The sequence below is a fragment of the Mauremys reevesii genome, linkage group 4, assembly GCF_016161935.1.
Source record: "Mauremys reevesii isolate NIE-2019 linkage group 4, ASM1616193v1, whole genome shotgun sequence".
NCBI lineage: Eukaryota > Metazoa > Chordata > Testudines > Geoemydidae > Mauremys > Mauremys reevesii.
In genome coordinates, this window is record NC_052626.1 from 13,916,571 (window position 1) to 13,944,036 (window position 27,466).

At 38.3% G+C, this 27,466-nt stretch overlaps 1 protein-coding gene across 8 annotated transcripts in view; it reads left to right on the forward strand.

The window, feature by feature from the left end:
• Positions 1–27,466, forward strand: part of SLC38A6 (solute carrier family 38 member 6) — a 50,249-nt gene that overhangs the window by 2,874 nt on the left and 19,909 nt on the right. For all 8 annotated transcript variants that reach the window (XR_005597571.1, XR_005597572.1, XR_005597570.1 and 5 more), the window contains exons 3-6: positions 735–808; positions 5,584–5,636; positions 10,304–10,343; positions 27,172–27,250. Coding sequence is in view for 5 of the 8 variants with exons in the window: in XM_039534665.1 (XP_039390599.1) it covers positions 735–808; positions 5,584–5,636; positions 10,304–10,343; positions 27,172–27,250 (246 nt within the window). In the remaining 3 variants the exon portion in view is untranslated. The remainder of the gene's footprint in view (positions 1–734; positions 809–5,583; positions 5,637–10,303; positions 10,344–27,171; positions 27,251–27,466) is intronic.

The window sequence follows — 27,466 nt, forward strand, 5'->3', positions numbered from 1 at the left end:
CAAGATCTGAGCTGAGATTTTTGTATGGAAAAATATTACATTGTACAAGGACTGGGTAGCTTGTATTTTTGGCATTAAGGTTATGGACCCCTTTCACTTCTAGGTTAGTCATTTAAATCTGGCCTGTGGGGGGGTTAGTGACCTGAAGTCTCATTAAATTACCATTAAATTGGTGGCAATTTGGTACTCAACCCAGTTCCTATGAATAGATGTTTATATCACAAAATCATTATCCCATTTAGTTTTAGAATTGTGCTGTCCAGGATAGGGCTGATGCACTTCTGCTGAGCAGTGTGGGGAAGCTTGAATTTCTACTCTTTATGCAGTACCTATTCTGTGAATAAACAGAGGACTAACTACCACTGTATTTAATCCGACTCCTTCTGTAAGGACTAAGTTCACTTCAATATATATACAGACACACATGCGGTAGAGTTGCAATTCCTGGTGGTTTTGTTCCAATTGTGGTTATGAAATGGTTCACGTGCAGTGCTTTTGTCCTACATAAATCTGTGATGACTTAGCCTAGCACATAAAAATGTGACGTGTAGTGGAACATAGCAAATCAGCAGATAAGTCGGTGACCATATGAACGTTGGTCAGCAGATGTGAGCCATAAAATGAGGAAGTCCTGTCTCATAACTTCTTTCTTGTGCAATAATAAACCAGTTTTAAAAAGAGAACATGTATTTTACTTTAAGAAATGCCTTAAACGTCAATATTTTGTATTTTAGCATCTTGCTGCTGATTGTTGCCAGCCTTGCTTCTTACTCAGTATTTCTGCTGCTTAGTATGTGCATTCAGACTGGTAAGTGAAGAGAATATATAGAGCAATAGTCTATAGTTTGTCTCATCTACAAAGATGTGACCCTGTAAAATTATTTGAATTAATGGTGTATAAATATGATACTGTATATCTCACTGTTGCTGTAATATTTTGAAAATTAAGATTTGTCATTATTTTGTTATAAAATTCATCCATAAGTGATTTTGAAACATTGTCATACTTCTGAAACTTTGAATTTTTTTTTTTTGCAGTAGGTATGATTTTTGAGCTCCCTGACATTCTGCAAAGATGCACGAAAAAAGGCAAATATCTGCTATAGCTTAGTAAGGACTGTTTTAACACCACCTGGATTCAAGCTTTTATTATTATATACACATATACTCCAAGATCCTGCTGCTTTCTTTGAAGTCATAAGAGCAGCAGCAAGCCCTAAATTAGCATCATTGTGGACACATGTTCACTTTAATGGATACCTTATCAGGCTTGGTAATCTTATTTGACTGTTATCCATCTCCTTGCTCTTCGTATACCTCTTCTGTATTAGAGATCATCTGACACTGCTTGATTCTGGTGTGTCTTCTGATTCTAGACCCTTAGTATTAACTTATCATAGTTCATGAATATTTGCTTTGGAGTCTTAACTCTCTACAATAGCTATTCAGCTGCCACCTAATGATTTAACTTATGCTTTTTTTAAACTGTTATTGAAACCGTAAAATGCCAGTTCATTAAATTCTACTACATGGAGGTTTTCTGGTATAACCTGGTCTCTGTCTCCATCATCCATCTTGTCATTACCGCCCTGTTTGTCTTCCTCACTTTAAGGAGGGTTTTCATGGTAGGAGAAAGCTTTTTTTTTCTGTCCTATTGCTTTTGTTTTCCATAGCTAGCTTTGGTCACTCAGCTGACTATTTCCTGATTCTGCTCAGAGACTGCTGTTCCTGTCTTCATCAGTTGAGTGATCTCCTTTATGCACACTTAAAAAAAAAAAAATCAGTAGCGGTTAGGGATACTTTAATGAAAGATGGCAATAGCTGCTTGGTGCTTTTGGACTAGTTTGTGGCTACCTTTTTCTCTCCAGCCAGTTAGGGTTCCAAGATTAGAAAGGAATCATTACTGGATAGTGCAAAGGTTTGAAAACTCTTAATCTATCTATTGTAGTGGGAGCCATATAAGAACCTACCACAATCTTTTAATGTACAGTATTTATAATTTCTCATAGGAAGTATTCATGCAGTGGATAAGGCACTGGACTGGAAGTCAGGAGACATGGGTTCTAGTCCCATTTATGATAGACATGCTTTCTGACTTTGGGCAAGATGTTTAATCTGTTTTCCCATCTGTAAAATAAGGATTAAAAAAAACCAACTTTATAGAGTATTCAAAACTATGGATGAAAAGCACTGTATCATATACATCCTAAATGGTGGTGGTATTATACTGATTTTATTTATTATCTTCATTGACAACCCAGTGCAAAGGAAATTACAGGGACAGGGCAAAGGGGAGAAATGGAAGAAAAACTATTTTACAATAAAGGAACTTTCCACTTGGTGAAATTTGAGGCTTTAAACCGTCTTTATATTCTAGGTCCCTAAGTCATTATCCATAGGAAATATTGCTCTTCTGGGAAACATTGTTTTGTTTTGTTTTTTAATACAAACAAGTATTAGGAGGCAATGTCAGTAAAGTGATTGGATGAATTATTTAACATGCTTTAGAAGAACACCTTTCCAATTAATAATTACTACCAATTAACTCATTGCCAGGCTAAGCTAGGACCAGAAATATGCCTCAGTACTTCATTGAATAAAAAATGTATTAAAATTCCTGGATTTAAACTTGCAGGCTTTCATTGATTTTTAGATGGTTGCAGTCAGGATATATATAATATAGTTTTGGTCAGTGATTCCTGTAAAAACAATGAGATAATTCCAGGTTACAGAACATTGCTGGTCTCTTAGTGGAAACCTGTTAGGGCTGAAAGGCCACAAGCTTGACCTACTGTGTCTATCTCAGTGAAATGTATATTGTTCTTTATATGTGGGGTACTCTTCAAAACAGATCATTACATATTCTTTAAAAAAAATGCATCAGACCAGCATTTGTGAACAAACCTACAATAATGGGCTAATGTGTGACGGGGGTTGGGAAGGAAGGAATTGCAGTGGTTAATTCTAGAGAATGACTTGGGGATATACTTTTATGGTATGAAAAGTACCTTGATAATGTTTATAAACTGTCCATTGCAGTGATACTAAGTTATTATGAAAAATGAGTGTAAAAAGAAATGGCATGCAGCTGCCTGCAGAGGAAGCGTCTATATTAATTTCATTTTAAATGGAGATAGATATATTAAGCACAAACGTTTTAGTCATAATGTCTTTTGGAGAAGTGCTTCTGATTTTTTAATGACACAAATAATCTGGATTTGTTACAGTGACCGAATCTAATTACTAGTAGCGATCAAATGGCTTAGCAGATATAAACATTGCTGTTTACTCCCAGGTTGTGTGTTGAGGTTTGTTCAGTCTTCAGTTATAGCAGGATTGAACTAATAGCTGGAAGTATTTTGCAGGAGTAGAGGGTTAAGGTTATTGATGGGGTTATTGTAAGCTGCTGCTCCTACGTTTTTATATGTGAAGTATGCAGCATCAGTGTTGCTGGTATTGTGACTGTCAATTTCACCTCAGCGGGATACAACTGGATTTCCTTTGTGTTGAAGTATGTTTCAGAAATCATATTTTTGCTGAACTACCTTGTCTTTAAACTGGTGGAGTTTATTTTGCTTTTTAAATCAAATTGTTGTACTTTTAAAAAATTGAGAATAAATGCCACACTATTAACAGGACTGAATTTCTAGCATAAATGCAGAGTTACTCCAGGTTTAAACTGGTGTAACAGAGCAGACTCTGGCCCATTTTGTTTTTGTACAACATATTGATGATGGTACTAGAGAGGAATGTGAAACACTGAGCTTGCAAAAGGCCTACAAGATGATTAAGTTCTCTGTTATGTATCTGTGCTACAGTAATTATTACTGTGTGTAACTTTACAGACAAATAACAGTGTCTCTGTCTTGAGTTTAGTCTGAGGCCCTGTGGCGGGGTGACAACTCACCAGCACGGCGCCGCCTTCTGGCGTCCTGGGAATTAGCTTTTTTTGCAGCCTTGGAGTGCCTCTGCAGGCTGCTGTCCGGCTCGCCGGAGGCCCCCCAATGTCCCTCCCAGACCCCGGTGCCCCTTCTCTCTGGGTTCTGCCCTGCAGTACCTCGCAGTCTCTCAGCATCTCCCCTCCCCAGGAAACCCCCTATCTCCACCTCGCCTCAGTCTTTGGCTACTGCCAGTCACCATCTAGCCCTCGCTCACTGGGGCCGACTGCAGTGTAATTGCCATTCATCATCTGCCAGGAGGGTTTGGACCTGCTGCCTCTGCCTACCCTTGGGCTGCCCCATTGCAACCCCAGTACCTTCTCAGCCTTTAACAAGACCTGCAGCCTGGCGGTTTCCAGGCTGGAGCTCCCCAGTCTCCTCCACTCAGGTACCTTGTTCAGCTCCCAAGCAGTCAGGCCCATCTCTCTCTACAGCTAGAGAGAGACTCTCTGTCTTTCTGCTGGCCCACAGTCCTCTTATAAGGGCCAGCTGGGCCCTGATTAAGCTGGCCACAGCTGTGGCTGCTTCCTTAATCAGCCCAGCTTTTCCAGTTGCAGCCCTCTCCAGGGCTGCTTTTAACCCCTGTTTACTGGGGTGGGCAGCTGCCCCACCACAGCCCCAATCCTGCAACTTGATTGACACAGGCTGATGCTTTCTCCCATGTGATATTTCACTGACTTCAACGGGACTCAGCTCGGGGGTTTGTCCTGGCAGGCCAGCTTGCAGGGCTGGAGCCAAAATAAGTTGTGACATGGGAAGAGATGGTAAAACACATTGCAAGGGGGCTGAGAGGAAAGAGTATAAGAGTTATAAAAATGAAAACGTGTTTAAGACTGATTTGCCCTCTAAAATACTTACGGCAGTTTGAATCTCAGCCATGTCCTCCATTAGTATAGACTAGAAGAAAGGGGATGGCATTTTTGAGAATAATGTACATCTTTTTGATACTCCTTGATTTTTTTCTAGTAACAAAATGTGGACTGACCAACATTTTGAGATTAATTCTTCCATTCAGAATGATCCCTTTTTAAATTACCAGCATATATATTGGAAATCTTGGATTACTTCAATATGGTTGCATAGGTCAGGGGATTACTTTTGAAGGTGGGCCTCAGTGCAGGTTACACTATATGTAAGGATCTGTACTGATTGTGCTTAGGGGCTAACCCTGCAAAGTATAGTGCACCTTCAGCACTCCCTGAAATTAGTGGGAGTTGGGGGGGCTCAAAACCTTGCAGAATTGAGCGCTGAGCCTTATATTTCTTGAAAGATTTGTCCACTATAATATAAAGCTGCCCCTTTTATTCTTTATGAAAATGAAATAAAATAATTTGTTTAAAAATATTGTTCAGAATTGTTTAACCTGTGGTATAATCTACAAGAATTCTTAAAGAGAAGGTGATGTGATATCGATATATTTGTAATCATGTTTAATGTAAAACTACTGTCATATAAATTTCTGCTGCACAAACGGATCGTTATGTATCTTGAAGAAAGTGTTTATATCCTAAAACTATATTATAAATGAGAATCATAAAATACTGCTTTAGTTTTGTCAGTGTAAAAAAAAAATAAAAAAACACAACCAACTATTCATAACTAAAGTGAATATGAAGTTGGAAATACTTTGTTTTTCTTTTAACAGCTGTCACTTCTTATGAAGATCTTGGTCTCTTTGCATTTGGATCACCTGGGAAGGTAACTTCTGTTTACAGTACCCATGTCTCTTTTATTCTGTACTTTAGTTCTGATAAATATTTTGTTGACTATAGTTACATTGTTCCTGTTTAAGAAATAGCTATGTAGTATAATTAGCAAAACCCTAACATTGTACAAACCCCATGATTTTTGTAAATAAATTCCTATTACTCGCCAAAAACAATGGGGAGTCCTTATGGCACCTTCAATTTCTAGACTGTGCAGGCCAAAAGTTTAGTCAGCCCTAAAATAGGTAGCTCTAATTTATGGTGGCATATTCTGTTTACACACAAAGACATCTTGAAGGAAAATGTTGTTACTTTCCAATCCATATTCAAATTCTGCACAATATTACCACATAATCTGTTTACAGATGTCTCTGAATGAGTCATCATGGTGCTTCAACTCTTAGAGAGCTTAGGGGCTGTCTACAGAGCAAACCCCTTTGCAGCAGTGAGTCTCGGAGCCCAGATCAGCTGACTCAGGATTGCAGGTCCTGCTATGCAGGGCTAAAAATAGTAGTGTAGATCTTCAGGCTTAGGCTAGAGCCCAGGTTCCAAGACCCTCATTGGGTTACAGAGCCTGAGCCCAAACATCTATACTTAGGGCCCTACCAAACTCATGGTCCATTTTGATCAATTTCACGGCCAGAGGATTTTAAAATTGGTCAATGTCATGTTTTCATCTGTTTGCAGCTGAAATATGGTGTTGTAACCTTGGGGGTCTGATTTTCCCCCTCCCCTCCCCCCGTCATGCAAGGGAAGGACAAGTCTTGTTCATCCCTGGCCCAGCAGGGACTTACAGCTAGGAGCCCCCTAGCTGGGGTGCTTCCAGGAGCAGGAGGAGATCAGACCCAACCCCACAAGCCTCCTCCAGCTGCAGGAACCTCTGGGGCTGGAGCTTCCTGCAGCGGGGGAGGCATTCGGAGGTGGGTCTGGTCTCCCCCTGAGAGCAAGAGCAGCTGTGCAGGGGAAGGACAAGCCCACCTGGGGGTTGCACCTAGGAGCCCCCAGTAGTAAGGGGGAGATCAGATTTTACAGGGAAGGGCTTATTTCACGTTCTGTGACAGGTTTTCACGGCCATGAATTTGGTAGGGCCCTATCTAGACTGCCATTTTTAGCTCTTCAGCATGAGCTCGAGTAAGTTGACCCAGGCTCTGAGACTCTCTGTGCTGGGTGGGTGTTTGCTGTGAAGATGTACCTTAGATGCTACATGGAAGGTGAATACTGTAAGTAAATCAGACAAAGTTTAAGGAGTGTTATAAATTTAGTGATCACTTCAGATGAACAATTCTTATTCTCAGATGTCCTTATAAAGGCTTTTGGGGGTTAAGAATAAATTGATGTGGCTTCCATGTTGATTAACAGATGGTCTGCTGCAAGCATTTTTCTTAACCGGATTTGTCCAGTATTAGATGTAGCATGTGCAGGTGTAACGGGGTTCACTCACTGTTGGGACACCTCTTTATCGTGACAACTAGATATTAGCTCCTTTCAGGTCTGAGGCTCCCTGTCTGACAGTTGCTTCTACCACATCTCCCCCTCACTCTCCTGGTTTTGCAGTACTCCCTCTTTGTGACTCAGCCCTCCAGCCAGCTCACTGTAGTCCTCCTCTTCCAAGATATTAGCATTCCACTGGATCTATTGTCCACATGCTGTTCCAGGCAGTCTTCCAGTTCAAGGCCAGGTCTTGTGTAACTTTCCCAGCTGCCGACAGGGAAACTTGGGTCCACCAGGTTCCAGCCCAGGGACCATGTGTCTAGCAGCTACAGTCTTCTTGCTCCCAGACCTTGTCGCTGTTTCCCTGGGCTCTTTCCTACATCCCCTTTTTAGTCCCCTGGTCCAAATACCCTCCTCCCAGGGAGTGACTGTAGACTTCTTCCTCCCTTTGACTTGTCAAGACTCTGTAGCCTTAAAGAAACCTCCCTTCCCTTAGGGAGTGACTGCCAGCTACTTCCTCTGAAGCAGCCCCGTTCTGTTCTCAGCTTCATTCCTTTAGACAGGCCCAATCTGCTCATTCCCAGCTGAGCTACTTCTTCCATTAGGCGTTATTGAGCTCTGGCTCTCCTCTAGGTGCAGCACATAAGGTTAATTGAACTACTTTAACCCACCCTGCCTTGTGTGGGGTGAATACCCTGTCACAACAGGAAAAGCACTGGTAGTGGATCTCCTTTTTGAGAGAGAAGTATATTAAACATTACCCATTCTCCATTATTATTATTATGATCTGTGTTTCAGGTTTGAATGGTAGCTGTGTTATTCTGTGTCAGCAAAAAGAACAGGGAGTACTTGAGGAGTACTTCAGGTTGTGTGTGAACTGCCAAAACAAAGTTAATAAACGGTTGCCTTTTCAAACAACTTCCTGAAGACAAAAAAAGCACAAGGCAGAAGTCTTTTTTTCTGCGTCACTGGCCAGATTCTGATCTCAGATTTATTGACCAAAGCTAAGATTAGATCAAGTTACCTCAACCGGTAATAAATCTTGATATTTAACAAAATATTAAATCTGTTTTTATCATATCCATTCTAAATGTGTTAACCACAAACAATCAGAATAAAAAATGTGTGGTTTCTACTGTTGAAAAGCTGGTAATTTTAGCTCTCTGGTAGTGTTAGACACTTCTTTCCAGCCTTGGCAAATGACAAGGTCTCATACGTCTTAAAATCGTGTCATACTTATCTTGCTTTTTTCTCAGCTTCAATTCTGGCATGATTTCAATAACTACTATTTTGTAACACATTACAACTAGAAATTAATTCTATAAACTACCTGAAAGATTGGAATCTGAACTTTGAAATGTATGTAGAAGTTGATCCAGGTTTTCAGCCACCTCTTTTTCTTCTCTTTACTCCTCTTTCTTAGCTTTTTCTATTGCGCCCAACACTGTAATATTCAAACGCTGATTATTTATTTACTATCTTTGTGCCCACAAAATAAGTACCCACTACTTTGGGCCATGGTTATATGTTTGAATTGAACTAGAAAGACAGCAAGATAGTAATCACAGAAACATAATTTGTTAACCTGGTTTTATAGGGCTGATTTATTATAGGCTTGCCAATGATCTGACCAGAAGATACTTAGATTCTTATCCCAAAATCAGGCTACAGAATTAGAGAATGTAGAGAGTTCAATACTTTGTCCGGACTCTTGAGGTGTGCAGCAAGGACATTCACACTGTGGACAAAGTCAATATTTTAAGATCTTTATTAAAATAAACAAGAGTAGTCAAAGCTACAAACCACAGAGCCACAAAAAAAAGTACAGTTCTGTATTCCTGGTGGTAACATCCCTTTTACAAAAGCTATTTAAACTAGCTTACTCACCCTTCGGGGATTTGGTAGTGCGACACAGAGGACCACCCTCGTCTCTGGCATGTCCAGTGAGTTTGTTGGTCCAGGTTCCTGAATCCCAAAATGGTAGAGATCAGGTTCGAGAGTTGAGTAGCTAAGCTATATTGCAGAAGCTAAGCTGATAGTTTTACAAAAGAGAATTTAAAGAAAGATAACTAAGAGAAGGATTCCTCAACATGGGGGTTTTGCCCTCTTAAAGGGTCCTGGCACTATCCTGAATTTTCATATCAGTGCCCAACCTTCCATGCCCAAGTCTTATTTTTTCATCCAGATAAATCTTAGGGTGCACTTAATCTACAGACTAGTATATTCTTACATATTAATAACATATTCATACATATTAATATCGATTATCTCATTCTCAAAACCATTACCTTTGGCCTGAACTGTTACTTCCATGTTCTTGCAGTATACCTTGTGGTTACCGATATGTTCCAGAACTTTGGTAAACACCTTCAGTTCTCCATTCAGTTCCCCAAAGTCAGAAGGGTAACTGGTCGGTAATTTATCTATGCCAAAGGTTACAAACACTTATGCTAACTTGCTCTAGCTAATCATACAGGATACAGACCTGTAGGTTCCTTGCATTACAGCCAAATATAATGAAATAATATCTACTGCAATATAAATCAAAATAATATAATCAATCAAACCAATAAAAACAAACATTATATAACATAGCAAGATGGCAGGCTAGCCCCATTGGCTACTAATTTTAAGGTCTTCTCTCATGACTATAAATGCTAGATATACTTTGGATCAGTTCAGTGCTTTCTGGACTGATAAACTTCTTTCCCAGCACTGGTCCTACAAACAATCAGAAATTTAAATTTAAAAAAATCCCTGATCTAAGAGTAAATTTTTAATATTCTAAAGAGAAAATGAGGTTTAAAAAAAATATTCATAGCCTCTGATGAGGCTGACACACAGAAGATATTTGCATGTACTGTCTGATTCTCTTCAGAGCCGAATGACAGATGCAGTGAAGTTCTAAGAAAATTATTAGAATACACTCATATGCCCTCTGAATGATACAAAAATGAGCAGTCTACAGAGCAGACTTCATTTATAACTACTTTTATTCTGTCATCTCAAAATGAAAATACAGTATTCTGGTGAAGATTTTTGCTGTTCTATTACATTTGTTTCCATATTTGATAAACTAGTCATTAAACAGAAGACACCCTTCCTTTCAGTACTAATTATCAGTTCTACATTTGGTTTAAGATAATCAATTTGCAATTTGACCGTTAAAGACTCAAGTTTTGTTTTTAGTTTTCCTTACCCTTTCTAAAGAAATCAATTGTTTTACAGGTTATTGTGGGAATTACGATAATTATTCAGAATATTGGAGGTAAGAAATTCATAGTGGGGTATGTGTGCTTTGGGATGTTTACAAACACAAGGCTATATTTAGGTAATATTATACTTGTGAGAGAGGCTGACAAAAAGAGGAAATTTAAGGGGAAGGTTTATGAGATCTTTTTATGCCCAACTGCTACAGTAGGTACACTTTGTCACATCACATGCTCTTTACCCTGCAATTCCTACGCATGACATGATGAATGCAAGCATAAAAGGTTGGCCTTTGAATGTAATTGTTTTAGTGGCTTCTATTTACTCAATCACAAAATGTTGTGTATGCTAGCTTAATGGTAGTTTTCCTCCGGTTTTGGTTAATTTGAGACTTTGTGTTGAGTATACACTCTCCTTCATAATGTGGTCTGTTTTTCATACTAATCAGTTTTGTCATCTGCTGTGTAGTCTAGCTATATAGTTCTTTTTTGCCCTTCTTAGTACATTTCCTAATGAAATAACTGTCTTGAAATAAAAATAATCAATTACATAGTTATAAACATGTAAATCCCAGTTAGCAACCAGCATATAAATAAAGTAGGAGTAGTCACAGAAATATTAAGAGTAGAGTCCAAAAGAAGGTAGGTTTAAAAGGTAGAGTTAGAAGAGACTGACTGACTATGTGGAATGCTCAGGTTTAAACTGGATTCTTTCTTCTGGGTGAAAGCAGGAAATGTGCTGAAAACAAAATAAAAAGATTAGGAAAGAGGATGCAGACAGTCATTTATAATGACTAAGGGAAACAGTGTTCCAGTGTTTGTCTATAAAGAACAAACAGTGATTAGCAGAGTACCTGGACTCATTGCAAAATGGACCTAGAAGTAGACCAAATGACTGATTTTTATGATTGGCCTGCCTTTACTAAAATTGCTAATAATGGAAACTACTTAATTTAAATGGCTATAAAAATCCTGGAATTAATTCCAGACAGGAGCGAACACATTAATTCCAAGGTCTAAAGATTATTTATTCATGCAGGTTTTAGAGGATGTTATGTAGCTATGAACAGATTTTTAAATTTCCTTTCCCATTTGACTGGACCACTAAATAAATGCTGTAAGACAAAGAGGGGATACATAGTGAAGGTTCAGGTGACTCTGGGATCTAGTACAAGGCTGTGTGGTCAAAGGAAATTTGAGTCTTATTTCATCCCCATAACAGTTCATAACCTTCTCTGTGTGTCACTTTTAATAAAACTCAGTTTAGTCATGCTAGAGGCCCAAGCTGTTGTATGTTGGATATTATCAAACTACTTATTCCATCTTCTGCAATGGACTTCTCTGCCAGAGATCTTGACCTGTTCTGCCAAGAATTTCATTTCTGTTTAATAGGTTAATTCAAGGAACAGCTTTCACAACTGGAAAACATGCTTTCAAGTATTTAAAAATGCCTGTCACTTTCCAAATCCTCTGTCTTTTGGTTCTCAGGATTTAAGTGCAAAGGAGTATAGGAGAGTGGCACAAGTATTTTCTGCCCTCATATATTTAAGTTCTTTGCAAAGATTAACCCATTTCACAGATAGTGAAAAATCACCTATCCCTAACTGAATCAGTGTAGACCAAAAGCACCCCCCTTTGCATAAAGAGGGACTCTGCCTTGTCTAATTGGGGGTGGGGATGGGGGAGTGCAGCTTCCATGGGGGATGAGAGGAGTAGGGATTTGTCTGTTGTCCACGTCCTCCTGATCAGCCTATAGATGTACATGTTAAAACAGCTGTGAGCTTTGTTTTCACTCTCAGTGAATCCTCCCTCCACAGCAACTGCTATTTCTACAGTCTCAAAGGGACTCAGCCAATGGCAGCATGGTTCTTTGGAAGTGTGCTGCCAGGGGAAAGGTGGGAGCTAGTGAAGCTGTGCGGTGTCAGGAGTCATCCTTATAGTTGGCTCTCCTAGTATCTAACAGATTCCCAGGATTAGGAGGCCTCTCCCCATCAAAACTCCATCTTCTTGACCCTTGAGGAGACAATGAAGGTACAGGAAGTTTTCTTGCCTTTTTGGTCCCATTCCATGGATTTCTCAGTGAGAGGGATCAGGCCTTTGAGTTTAGTTTGTCCTGAAGGGATGCCTCTAGATTTATCAGTATGGAGTTCTTTATGTTCAGCCCTTTCTTTGGTGTGTCTCCCCACCCTTGTTTCTTTGCATCCAGCAAGCTGTATCAATGCCTTAAATTTCAGAATACGACTAGAAATAAAATGGTCTCCGTTTACCTCTTCCATCATCAGAGCTGGGAATATTGCATCATATGGAATCTCATTACAAAGAAGATTATTGGCACTTTCAGAATGTAGGTTAGGCATTATTTTTTACTGTGGTATCATTATTTCTAAAAGTAATCATAATATATGAAAGTGATTTACACTCAGTTGGAGTGGAGTTTTTTTATTTTTTTTTATTTTTTACCATGTTTAAAAAGATGCCTTCAGTGTTCTGGGTTTGTTTTTTATTATTTATTTTTTCATAATCTTTAAAAAACTTTTTCTCATGGTTATATTTTGTTTAAAAAAACTCAAAACAAAAGACATCTTGCAGAGTTGAAAGCAAACTTCTTATTTTTAATAACTTTATTGCACACACCCGCTGGTTTGTTTGTTTATTTGGGGATGCTGACTTTACTACTGTGCAAAGACGCATTGACCAAAGAAAAACTTGCATGGTTTTTACAAACGGCTATAAGAAAAGGAATAGTAACTCAAATTTGGATCAATCAGCCTTAAAAAAAAAAATCTCTTTAATAGTCATTTTAAAAGTTAAAGTTGAGACATAAGCAATCAGAAGCCAGGGAATTCAAAGTTAGGGATAGTGCTTGGGATTTGTCATTCTAAAGTTTTTAAACACGATTATTCAATTCTTATACTGTTGTTGTGAAGATTAAATCAACATTTAAACTATTTTTATTTTTTCCACATTTACAAGTCTTGATGGTGCCTGTTGTTTACTCAAGTAGAGCCAATTAAATAGTCCATTTAAGTACCAAAAACTAGCTGAGGACCTGTACAGACTAGCGATTAAAATTTGTCAGCTATTTTTAGTTTTGTAAGCTTTAAAAAGCTTCTTAAACTATTAATATTTTTACTCTGCTCATTTTGAAATAGCCACATTTAAATTGCACTTCTTTAAAAAACGAAACAACAACAAAACTACGGCCTAAAGATTTTTATTTTCAAGCAAATTTTTACTTGAGTAATATAAACTTCAAAAATAGAGAGCAATTAAAAAACAATGGAAATACTTACCAAGCTGTCTTGATAGCAACATGAATGTGTTGCTATATTATAGATATTCATTAATGAGCTAACACTAGTAGGTTGAGTGGGAGGATTCAGGCTAATCTGGTATCCTCGCTGATTCCCTTAGTCAGTATTTTGTGACTTTCAGTGGGCCAGTTCTGCAGGTCTTTACTCATACTAGTAATAGTTACTCACTCAAATAGTCCCACTGACTTCAATGGGATTATTCACATAAATGCTACTTAGCATGAGAAGGGGTTGCAGAATTAGGCCGTAGATAGGAAGTTGCACGATGCCAGATCATCATGTTAGCCCATCCACATCCTTTACTGTCTCACTTCCCACCTCGTCCTGAGATCCATGCATGGAATGATCCTTTAGGTGTACATCCCAGGCCTGCCATGCTGAAAGTGGGGAGGAGGACTGTGGCCTATTCCATCTACGCACATCCTAGCTGAAGGGCTCTCCACGCTGTTCTCAGTCTGCATGTGTAGAGGAGAGAGGGAAGAATCATTTTGTCCTAAGGAAGATACTTAGTTACCACAGCACCAGGTGGTATTCACTTATTTACATAACAGGGTGGATTGATTTAAATCACTGATTTTTTTTATTTAAATCAGCAAACAGGAAATCTTGATTTACATAATTGATTTTAATCTTGTCCTGCATTTATACTCTTTAGTTAATTTGAAAAAGAATGGTTCATTCTCATTGGTTAGTATGTGTCAGAGTGACACTGGCCTTTTAAGAGGAGCAGGGATGGTACCTGTGCTGCCTCCGCTCACTTCAGTTGGGCTTAACAGAGGTTATCTGAGCCCTAGAGAAGAAAGAGAGCCAGTGAGGGTTGCCTTAGAACACAGACGTGAGTCAGTTGGGAGAGGGGCAGATGAGAGGTGCCAGAGCTAGAAGACTGACTGGTTCCTGGGAGAAAGCTGAAGACAAGGAGAGCAGCAAGAGGGGTTTCTCCTCAAGCCAGAGAGCCAGGGCTGAAGGCAGCAGGTGCCTGCTGTTTCCAAGCTGGAGCCAAGACTGATGTCTCTGCACTGAAAGGCTGAACCTTAGGGAATAGTGAGAGGGCCAGAGGGAGTTGAGGGATGCTATTCTGGCAAGAATGATTTCCCAACATGTGGATGATTCCACTGGGAAGAGCAGGGTTGCACTCCAGTTGGAGGGGTTGGGATGGCTATCCTGGCAGAGGGTTAGGAGAGAACTGGCAAAGAGACCATGGCCAAAGGTGCCAGTGTGTGGTATATGTGGCATCGAGGGACAAAGATGTGTTGGGATTTAAATGTATGTTTGCACTGGAATGATAAATGGAATATATGTTGGGATTTTATTATGGACTGTTTTGAACTATGTTCTGGTAATAAACCATGTTGATGGATTAGAGGATAAGACTGTATGGAGTCCTTCAGTTACCCAAGAGGGGACACTGGGGCAGGGTGCCACAGAGCTACTTCTGGCCATGAGGGAACACTTGGGAGGTGACTAGCCCTGCTATAGTATGATTTGGTACTTTTTTGCTAACCAGGAGGATATACCATACTAATACACATTATTTAAGCAATTATATAACACACATTTATTCCAATTCTTGATTTTTACTTTTTTTATTATGTTGAGATGCATTTCTTATTTTTTAGATGATTAATATTTTTTTTACTTAAGATTTGTGTCAAACTACATTTGGATGGAAATTGAAATTTAATTAAAATCTACAAAATCATCATTTAAAAATGTTTGTTAAAATTATATGTGCTAGCCACATAAGGAAAAAAGTTAATCAAAACATGTTTTACATATAAACATATAAATTAAATTAAATTAAAATTAAACAAAAAGTATTATCTGTAGTTAATGAAGTCAACTGATTGTTTCTAGTCACCATAACCTTCAAGATTTTAGAACTGTTAGATCTCCTCCTATCACACCTTGTTTTTATTCTGAGATTGGAAGAGGAAAATAAACTTTCCTGCTTTTTCAGTTCCCAACAGGTTTCTCACACTGAATGAACTAGTTGTTGAACTGAACTAGTGGGATGTGGGACAAACTGAAATGAAGAAATTATCTCTGCACCTGCAGAAGAGGCTACTGCTGTCAAAAGCTGATTTAGCCCTTCAACAAACTCTGGTTCCAGTGCTTATTCAGTGATTTTTTCAAAGAGAGTCAGTGGTATGACTTTCTTTGAAACTTCAGCAGCAAAGATGTACTGTTTGAATGTTTTTTTATTTAATTTAAATGATTTTAATAGAGTATAGTAAGGTTGTAATTTTAATTTGAAATAGGTTTAATTTTTAAAAGAAAAATGTATTTTAAATTAAAAAATCAGATTTGACATTTTAAAAACATCCATTTTGTAATTTAAAAAAACCCATCAATGTTTATCTGTTCTGTTACATAATCCTTTCCAGAAGTAACCAAATCTAGAGGGAGCCCCTGCTATTGAAGCTCCAATGGAGTTGTGTGGCTGTGTAGCAGTGAGTGGGGTGCATTGGGCCAGATCCAGGGTTCTGCATCCTGTGGGTTCCCTAGATCCTGAAGGATCTGCCAGGTTTGTGGGCGGCTACTCCATGGAAGGGGGCAGGACAATGAGAAGGAATTCTTCCCCAAGGAAAAGCTCTCAAAGATTTCCCATTTAAAAAATACCCTCCGATTAATTGTCCTCTCCTGCAATAAAGTGTGTGTGTGTCAGTAGGGATATGACAGCATATATAATGAATGAAGTTGGAGAGTGAAGTATTTTAGCAAGATTTGTGGGAAATGGAGAGACACATAATAAAGTATTGCACAAGAGCATTTCACAGTCTGTTGCCAGCACTAACAAAGCTTCAGCATTGAGGTCTAAAGCAGGAATTGTGTGGGCAGAGTTTTACAGCATATTTCTCCAGGCTAAAGACTGGCACTAGCTGAAGATCATTGCGGTAGGGAGGTATGACTGATCACATGGAACCTGGAAGTTTTGATAGATAGAAACAAATTGGAAATTTTGAGAACATGAATTTAATAATACTATATGCGGTAGCAGCTGGAATTAAATACTGCAGTTGAACATAAATGATCTCCACAGGGTTTTTTTGGAACAACAATAGTCTGAGGTGCACAGTGGAATTCTTTTGTTAAAGATCAGTTTGGGTTACCTGCCTGCTTTTGTTTATTGTATCCAAATGATCAATATTTGCAGCTCCGTGGAATTAAGTTTCCCAAATCAAACGTATGTGAAAGCAACAGTTCATTGTACAAGGATTTAGCAAATTCTAGTGCTGAAGAAAATTAGTTGTTTCCAATTGTGCCTTCTACAAGTTAAATTATTTACCTGCATTCAGCTGGCTCTCAAAAGGTGCAAAATTATTTCCTCTTTGAAAACATCAAAAACTGTTTCCAGTCAGATTCTAAACTAAATGCAAAGAGAAATTGATAAACACCAAAGAGTACCGGGAAAGGAAACTCTAGTTATGGTATTGGTTTTGCATCCTGCAAGCCTAGCTCTATCTTGATCTATGTTGTTTGCTTGCATACTATACATTTTAAACAGACGTTCTACAGATATCGCAGACATTTAATTCTCTTGTGAGTTACATTTACAGTCTGTTAATATGATGAATAAAATGGACAACACATGAAGACATTCGACTAAACTGTAGCAAATTTCAATAAATTATGTTGAATACATTACTAAATATTAAAATCTTGCTTTCTTATTTTTTGTTTAGGGATTTTTTGCAGTTAAAATAGTCAATATCTGGCAGACTGTTTTCTTAAGTCTAAAAAGAGCTAAATCTAGGAAAGGGTCTGCATAAGAGACATTTGGGGGTTTTGTAGAGGTGTGGGTGTGAGTAATGTGCTTTTCCAGCAATGCTCTCTCAGTGCCATCTGCTGGCCAGTCAGAGCACAGCATGAACATGGAGTTGTGGTGGGGTTTTGTTTGTATTTTTTAAGTGCTGCTAATTAGCAGTATGAGGCTGGTTATGCTGAAGAGAGGGACTTTTTTTCAGATTTTACTTGGATTTACATTTATTACAGTTAAGACAGTGGGGAAAATTGGAGGAAGCCTAAATTAGGGCAGAAGTAATTTATAACTTGTATAAGGTTGGTTAAACATAGTTATTGCTCCAGTGATTAATTTGTACGTAGTGCAATTTACGTAACTTGTATATAAAATTACAGCATTATCTTGCTTGTACTAAAGCTCAAGTGGCAAATTTTGCACTGTGGAAGTAAAATACTCAAACTTCAGTTGTTTCCTGTGATCAAGATAGTCATATTTTTCTGCTTTGCAAGTTATCTTTTATTCTGCTGAGAGTTCCTTAGTCATTTAATTACAAAATGTATTGTAAATAGAATTTTGTCTTGTTTAAAAAGTGCTAATCCAGAGGAATTTAAATCTGGCCAATATAGTGAGAAAATCAGGGATTGCATCCTTGTCTCTTCCATCAGCGTACATATTCTACCAACCTATTTGGAATAAATTAACACCCCCATAGAGTGGAAGGGCAGACATAGTGCATCTCTTTGCTAAAGACTGGATTGAATTTCCCCCAAATACAGAAAATCTAATCCTGTTTTTAAACAAACTGGAATGCACACTGCAGTTTGTGTTTGACCTAAAAGCTAATTAGTCTTATTGTTTTAAACTGAGGATTTCCAGTGTAGCGCTTCTTTAAATAAGGGCACGTTTGTCAACTGCCATACTAAATTAACAATTGATGGCCAGTAAGAACAATTATGCTGTATTTTCATAATGCCGTGAATGTAATTAAGAGATTTTTGACACAGTAAAAAATATTAAGACTTTTAAGAAAAAATAATTCTTAAATCTATCTGCAGATTGAATACATTTAGAGCTTGTCTAATGAGATATTTTTCCTCTTAGACTGGTCTAATTGTACTTAAACCACCATAGTTACACCAGTATAACTTCAACATGTGGATACTCTTATTCCAGAATCAGAGTGGCTGTTTTCAGCTTTATTTAAATCACTTCCAAAGTGACATAAGCTAAACCGGAAAAAGGCTCTCATGCCAGAATAAGAGAGTTCACACGGGAAGTTCTATTGGTATAATTTATAGCAGATTATATTCACAGTGCCTTCTACCAGTATACCTTTCCCATACAGACAAGGGCTAAACCTATGTTTTTTAGTACTGTTTTAAACCAAATTCATGCATCTCCAGTGATTTTGTAGATTTTTGCTAAAGGAAATATATTCTTTTCATAAATATTGAGTGGGAGAGCCCTCAAGACTTTGTTTTGATTGTGTAATATTTTTATACATACTTAATGCATGGGATGGATGCCTTAGAGTGGTTCTAAAACTTCTGTATTGATGACCCCTTTCACACAGCAAGCCCCTGAGTGTGACCCCCCCCTTATAAATTAAAAACACAGTTTTTTATATTAAACACTGTAATAAATGTTGGAGGCGAAGCGGGGTTTGGAATGGAGGCTGACAGCTCACAACCCCCCATGTAATAACCTTGCAACCCCTGAGGGGTCATGGCCCCCAGTTTGAGAACCCCTGTCTTAGAAACTGACATAAACAGAAGAGTCATGCAGTATGAGGGGCAAAGTAGCATTTTTGGTAGCATTCACACTTAGTTTTTCTGCTCCTCTTCTTTTTGCAGTTTGGTTGTAGTATTATTTTGATTTTCAGATGGGTAGATGGAGATACTCATGGGCGGCGGGTGAACTTCCAGCTGGGGGAGGCTAGCCCCCAGCCGGCCCAGCTTCCCTCCCTGACCGCAGGGCGAGCGGTGCGCCCCTGAGCGCAGGGTGGCCCCAGCCACCCCAAGTCCCAGCAGCACTGAAGAGGAGCAGCCTGCCACCTGGGCTGGGACCAAGGGGGAAGGGCAAGCAAGAGGTGGCTTTGGGGAGGAGTGTAGGCAGGGTCACACGGGGCGGTTTGGGGAGGCACAGCTTTCCCCAGCCTATTGGATGTGGCATCCAGGGAGATACTGTAATGTTCCTCTCTCTCAGCCCCACTCCAAATCCCCATACAAACAGAATTAGCCTACTAAAAATTCAGCATTCCACTCTCCAGTTCTACTTACATTCACAGTTCTCATCGCCTGACATCACATTATTTAGATGGACACTTTCTCTTACATCCATTAGGCCAGAACAGACTATTGGTAAGGTCATTTTACCTATAGAGGGAAATGTAAAAGTTCAAATGATCTGTTGTCGCATTAGTTTCTATGAAAGATCTAGTTTCAACTGAGCAGTCCAGCTCAGTTTCTCAGTGATAGGTAATTTTTATTTATTTATTTATTTATTGGTAGTGTAACTTTTAACTAGGTTCCCCGCCGCTCTTTTAGTTTTTAACCTCTCTTCTCAGTGTTTTGAAATGAACAGGACTTTCTTGGTCAGATTCTCTCTAGCAAGGGAATACAATTGTTACTTTTCTTTCCGTCTTCTGTGCTGTCTGGAATCTGTGAGGAGACATCTTACTGATCTGGTATTCACCCAGTTCCACAAGACAAGACTGCTCTGCTGTCTTACTGTAGTCTGTTCCCCATCTCCCACTTCACAGTTCTCTCGTCTCTTCTGACCAAGATATCAGTGTCTCAACAGAGGGGTTTTTGCAAAGTCTGTTTCTCTTCCTCACCTCACTCCCCTCCTGTGTATAAAGTTTGTAAAGTGCTTTGGGATTTTTTGCATGAGGCATTATAAAGATGCAAGTTATTAGTAATAATGTAATGAACTGAACTAGTTGATTGAGAACAAGTAGCCAGATGGAATAAGGTTCATTCTTTCCAACCATGGGATTTTTTTTAAGGGGTATCACCAACCCAAGTATAAGGAAGGAACAATCATGTGAACTGTCCAACAGTGCCCTTTGGATATGAATATACATCCTCCCAAGTTAAGAGTAACAAGAAGGATTTCTTCAGGTATGTTAGCAACAAGAAGAAGGTCAAGGGAAGTGTTGGTCCCTTACTGAATGGGGGAAGCAACCTAGTGACAGAGGATGTGGAAAAAGCTAATGTACTCAATGCTTTTTTTTGCCTCTGTCTTCACAAACAAGGTCAGCTCCCAGCCTAGTGCACTGGACAGCACAGTATGGGGAGGAGGTGACCAGCCCTCTGTGGAGAAAGAAGTGGTTCGGGACTATTTAGAAAAGCTGGACGCACACAAGTCCATGGGGCTGGATGTACTGCATCTGAGGGTACTAAACGAGTTGGCAGATGTGATTGCAGAGCCATTGGCCATTGTCTTTGAAAATTCGTGGCAATCGGGGAAGGTCCTGGATGACTAGAAAAAGACTAATGTAGTGCCCATCTTTTAAAAAGGGAAGGAGGAGGATCCAGGGAACTACAAGCCAGTCAGCCTCAGCTCAGTCCCTGGAAAAATAATGGAGCAGGTCCTCAAGGAATCAATTTTGAAGCACTTAGAGGAAAGGAAAGTGATCAGGAACAGTCAGCATGGATTCACCAAGGGCAAGTTTTGCCTGACTAACCTAATTGCCTCCTATGATGAGATAACTGGCTTTGTGGATGAAGGGAAAGCAGTGGACATGTTGTTCCAAGTATGGTCTGGATGAATGGACTATAAGGTGGATAGAAAGCTGGCTAGATCATAGAGTTCAACGGGTAGTGATCAATGGCTCCATGTCTAGTTGGCAGCCGGTTTCAAGCGGAGAGCCCCAAGGGTCAGTCCTGGGGCTGGTTTTGTTCAATATCTTCATTAATGATCTGGAGGATGGAATGGATTGCACCCTCAGCAAGTTTGCAGATGACAATAAAGTGGGAGGAGTGGTAGATACGCTGGAGGGTAGGGATAGGATACAGAGGGACCTAGACAAATTGGAGGATTGGGCCAAAAGAAATCTGATGAGGACAAGTGCAGAGTCCTATGCACTGCTACAGACTAGGGACCGAGGGGCTAGGCAGCAGTTCTGCGGAAAAGGACCTAAGGGTTACAGTGGATGAGAAGCTGGATACTAGTCAACAGTGTGTCCTTGGTTGCCAAGAATGCTAACGGCATTTTGGGCTGTATAAGTAGGAGCATTGCCAGCAGATCGAGGGACGTGATCATTCCCCTCTATACGGCATTGGTGAGGCCTCATCTGGAGTACTGTGTCCAGTTTTGGGCCCCACACTACAAGAAGGATGTGGAAAAATTGCAAACAGTCCAGCGGAGGGCAACAAAAATGATTAGAGGGCTGGAGCACATGATTTATGAGGAGAGGCTGAGGGGACTGGGATTATTTAGTCTGCAGAAGAGAAGAATGAGGGAGGATTTGATAGCTGCTTTCAACTACCTGAAAGGGGGTTCCAAAGAGGATGGATCTGGACTGTTCTCAGTGGTACCAGATGACAGAACAAGGACTAATGGTCTCAAGTTGCAGTGGGGAAGGTTTAGGTTGGATATTAGGAAAAACTTTTTCACTAGGAAGGTGGTGAAGCACTGGAATGGGTTACCTAGGAAGGTGGTGAAATCTCCTTCCTTAGAGGTTTTTAAGGTCCGGCTTGACAAAGGCCTGGCTGGGAAGATTTAGTTGGGGATTGGTCCTGCTTTGAGCAGGGGGTTGGACTAGATGACCTCCTGAGGTCCTTTCCAACCCTGATATTCTGATTCTAAGTCACTACTTTAGACTTTGGCAGAAAATGCCTTGTTTGTGGGTAGGATGAGGAGGAGAAACTGAAGTTAGTATTATGGGAACCAAAAATCAAAGCCATTTAGGTGGCTTAAGATTGGGCTTCCTGAGAGGATTGGTGGTTCATTTATTGGACTTTCTCAATTTTTCTCTCTCTCCCCCACATAATGGTTTTTTAAATCTGGGTTCATATGGTGAGTGCCAAACAGTATAAATGCACAGTACAGAAATGATGACTCATGCATTTATTACATATGTGTTTCCAGTGAAACCTGTTGTGATGCCCCCAACTACATAATGAAGAACTTTTGGTGCAAAGTAGCCTAACGTTATACATTATAAATCCTATCCTGCAAATTAGCCAGCCAACATCAGCATTTCACAATGTGCTAATAAGTTCTGTATATTGATAAGTGTTGTCACTTGTTGCTCTTAGGACAGTGGTGAATCTGTTGGCTGATAACTTACAGGTGGTGAGAATTATTAATTTTTCCCCCGATAGAATGTTGAATTACAAAGTCAAAAGGAGAAAGAGAAAAGATCAAAGAGTCAGCCAGTAGTAGTGTAGTATTATGTAAAAAAAAAAAAATCATTTCATTAAGGTAATCAAATCATAAATTAAAATAGGAAATGCCCATATCTCTGTTGTCAAGTTCAGCCTCTTTGTGCATCTGAATTATGTTACAGTCTCTAGTTACGTCATCACATACCATTTATTCTATAGGACCCCTGCATCATTCAATGCACAAGATAGACAGCGAATGAAGCAGAGGGTAAGCAAGAAGAGAATAGACATTCTTTTATATTTAAGACACTAGACTGGGACTCAGGATCGTTGAATTCTCTCCTTGGCTCTGCCGCACACTTCCTACATGATATTGGCCAAGGCGGTCATAATACATACCGTATATATATGTAAGAGGGCTGAGCCAGATTGCACAGGCAGCCTTACTTCTAGCACTTACTAATTTTTTGAGTGCTTGGCTTTGCAACCTTAATGTTCTTTTAATGTGACTTTTTGTATGTAATAGATAATTCTTTAGAGCCCTTAAGTGTCTGTTTTAATACTCAACCAAATGTTAATTCCTTACTATTGGGACAAATCAGAGATTATGATGTAGTCTTTTGTAATTGCTTTGGAACAGCTCAGCTTCATGGCCAGCTCATCTGTTCCCCTTATGAGAGATGACCTTATACACTAAGTCCTCTCCAGTATAGGTAGCATTTAAGTTTTACAGTATAACTTGAAGATTTTTATGGCTGCATCTGCCATTTTTGAAATCGCATAAAAATCATTCCTTTGTAGCCAAAGATACCTGTTTTGATTCTCTCCTACTCCTATTAGTAGACACTGGACAAAAACTAGTGGACATTGTAGTTATTTTTTCTTCTTACTGGAAAATAATTGGTTAGACTTTTTTTTTTAATTGCTACATCCCTTCTCAATGGAAAGCTTTCCCCCTTTAGTTTCAACAAACTGATTTCTTTTAGTAACTTTTTTGTAGTTTTTTTCAAAGGATCCATGATTAGCTTCTTTTTTTTCCATATTGTTTAATATATTAAAACCGGGTGTGTTAAATCAAGTTTTCCTTCTTGCTGACTTTAATCATCAGTTTTAATTCTTTTGCATTTGTACTTTTTATTTTCCTAAAGAGAGGTTGATTCTGGCTAGCTGGTAACTGTTAAATATGTTGATTTGCAACTAAATAGAGCCTCTACACTAAATTTGGTGTGCATTTTTGCTGGTCAGGATACACTATACATATTTATTTAAGCAATTATATAGCTTAATTTATATTTATTCAAATTCTTAATTTTAAAATTTTTGTTATGGTAAATGATGCATTTCTTATTTACTAGATTAAATTTTTGTGATTTGTGTCAAGCACTGTTTGAATTCAATTAAATGTACAAAACCAGCATTTTATTTTTTTATATATGACTCCCTTAAAAGTGGTGGGGACACACGTTTTTCTTATCAAAAAGTTTATCAAAACATGTTTTGCATTTAAAGCTGATTTAATGAAGTATCATCTGTAGTTAGTGAATCAAATTGATTGTTTCTGGTCACTTCAAGATTTTAGAACTAATAGATTTCAACCTCTTACACCTAATTATTATTCAAAGGTTGGAGAGGTAAACAAGCTTTCCTGCTTTTTTCAGTTCCCAGTTGATTTCATAACTTTGAATGAACTAGTCATTGAACCTAACTAGTTGAATAAATTTAAGTGAAGAAGCTACTGCTGTCAAAAGCTGGTTTAGCACTTCAATAAACTCGGGTTCCAGGTGCCTAGCCAGTGATTTCCAGCAGTTCAGTGGTTTGACTTTCTTAAAGCTTGGCAGAATACATGTACTCTGTAATACTATTTTTGGTATTTAATTTACATGATTTTAATAGATTATAATAAATTTAGGCCTTAACATAGGTTTTCAATTTCAAATTTAGTGTGTGTTCATTTAAAAAAAAATCACCTGTATTTAATTTAAATAAAAATATTTTATTTATTCATTTAAATCTTTGGGGTTTTCTCAGCCTCACCAAAGTGCTGTTCTTCCTATGAAATATGTAACTGTATTTGTTGATATGAAAAAGAAGCTGGAGTTACTCTCTTAAACAATGAACAGAGCATGGTATCCTGTGCAGTGCTGTTTACTCATGAGTTGCCAAAAGAGAGATTCATATCTTATGTAAGCTTCATGGTATAAATATACTTAGTACATTCAGCACTGATTTTCTTCATATCCTAGAGAAAAGAAAGAAGGCAAAGAGAACATAAATTGGACAAGAAAACTGAAGTAGCGTGTTAGATTATTTATTAGTATATTAGATTCTGTATACATACAGAAAGTAAGAAAGATACATACAAATGTTTAGCACGTGCAAGTTTCTTGTTGCACAATTAGCTCCCTTCTTGGGAGTGGAATTCAATGAAATAGGACTCCAATTTGAAAAACAAACAGTAAGCACACAACAAAGGATAAGCAATTAAATGGTTAGCCAGAGGCTAATAGAAATGCATGGGAAGAGTGACATCATGTATTAGCAGGAAAACTAAATTTGACATTAATCTGAAGCTTTCTACAGCTGAAGTTGCAATAGAAATTATAATTTTAAAAAATCTTTCTGAAGGAGATAAGTGTCTGAAACTTCAGACCTGCGTACATAGAATGAATTGTATAATACAAGTAAGAGAGAGACTGATGAATTGTAAGTTACTGTTTCTTGACTTCAGGGGTTTTTTAAATCTGTTTTTTTGTATGCATGTATCTGTAGGTCAGCATCAGAAAATTCCGTTCTTTGACTTTTTCCTATGGTAATACTAATATTTTAAAAATTATATTCAATTATACATATTCTTATATAGCGCATACCATCTAATTTCCATAGTAAAAGAATCAAATTGGTGACACCAAATAAAATTTCTCACCAGGCCTTATCAATAGCTGTGTGTGTCAACTGGGAAAAACAGTTTTAGATGGGAAAAATCTGAGCTTTTTAATACAAAGAAGTGAATATTTCCTTATTTAGTGACCTAGCAACTGTTTTTAATTTAACTTTGCTGTAGGTATATGTCACTTTGTATTAATACATTTCACTTTCTTTATAGAGACCACATTCCTTCTCTTCAGAATTCACCTGTTTCAGTGCTGCAGCTGTTTCAGTGCTGTTTCAGTGCTGCAGCTTCTATGATTACTAACTTTTAAAGATTGGAACAGTCTATTTTATTTTTTACTGTGTCTAATCTTAAAATCACCTTTCAGAAATGTGCTATATTTGGTTTCAACTTAAGTTGATTAAAAACCCCAAAATAATTGAGTATATTGGAGTAAAACTTTAATCTTATTAAATCCAAAAAATGTTTTTCAGATTTAAAAAATATTTAAAGCTTTTTCAGCAACTTCTTAAAATCATTCAGTTCTGAAAGGTGGAGGGGTACCTTCATGGTAGTTTTAGGTGTGTCTTATAAGCTACTATAAAACTGAACAAATCACTGAGTAATTTTCGGTTGGTCTTGGAACTATATGTAAACCTTTACAGACAGTGAAGACACAGTAACATGAGAAGTAGCCTCTTCTAGAGGCTAATGGGTTGTAGATGAGGTAATATATTAATGAGTAATAGCAAAGAAAGTTGTAAGAGTTGTTGTTTACCCCCAAGGCCTTTTTACAGAGCGTCATGATTAACGGGATATGTTTGTCTATATCATTGCCCTCATCTAAACAGAATCGTAAATGCTTAATTGTGTATCATAGTTCCTATGCTGCTGACAATTAATAGAGATTCTTCTTTGACTCTAAAGTGTTCTGTGCTTTTTAAGCAGGAGGAACAGAATTCTGTCTGTTATTCCCATGACATTGCTAGTGGCCATGGTATGCAGGGCAGGGGCAACCTTTGAAGTCCTAGCTGACTACATATTTGTTATAATTCCTCACCAGAAATATTAGTAATTTTGTATTGTAAAAATATATCAATCCTGTAGTTGCCTAAATTGTTGCAATGTATATTAGATATTAGTGTACTGACTGATTTAAGAAAAATCAAAGCACATCATTTAAAAATATTTTCTAAATATAAATAACTGTCATGATTTGTTCTCATAATTTAGTACCCCACAGATATTTTTTTATTTATAAAAGAAGGGGGAAGAGACCATGCTGCAGCCAGGCTATCGGTTGTAGATCAAGTTTAAGGAAGAAAGCTTAGCAAGAAATTCCTTTTTTCTCCGTTTTGTTTCCTATTATCTTGCTTTAATATCCTATAAAATGTTCCTTATTTCAAGATTCTCATGTGGTAGTAATCACTTTGCTGCTTTAGTTAACGGGTGTAATGCATGTGGATTTGTACATATTTCTAATGGAAGCATTAATTTTGTCTGTGGTGCCACTGAGTCTAATAACTAGCTGGGATGTTACGTTCCAACCACTCTGGGCAAGCCATGCTAATTGTAATTACTAGAGATGCTAGTATTCCAGTACTAAATCTGTTCCACTTCTATTCACAGCTATGTCATCTTACCTTTTAATTGTTAAATCTGAACTGCCTGGTGCAATTGCAGGATTCATAAGTGGAAATGACAGCGGGTAAGAGAAAAATGTTTCAAACATTATATAATGGAAGAAAGCAAGTCCTGTAGAAGGAGTTCAGCTCTGTTGTGAAGTATAGATACCAACATTTCCCTTTGATTTCACACGCTAAAGAATTAGTGATTTACAGGAGTTCCTGGAACACAGAATGCTGTTGGCATGTTTAAGAGCCTGATTCTGTTCCTTCATAAATTTCACATTGCTTTAACTCCA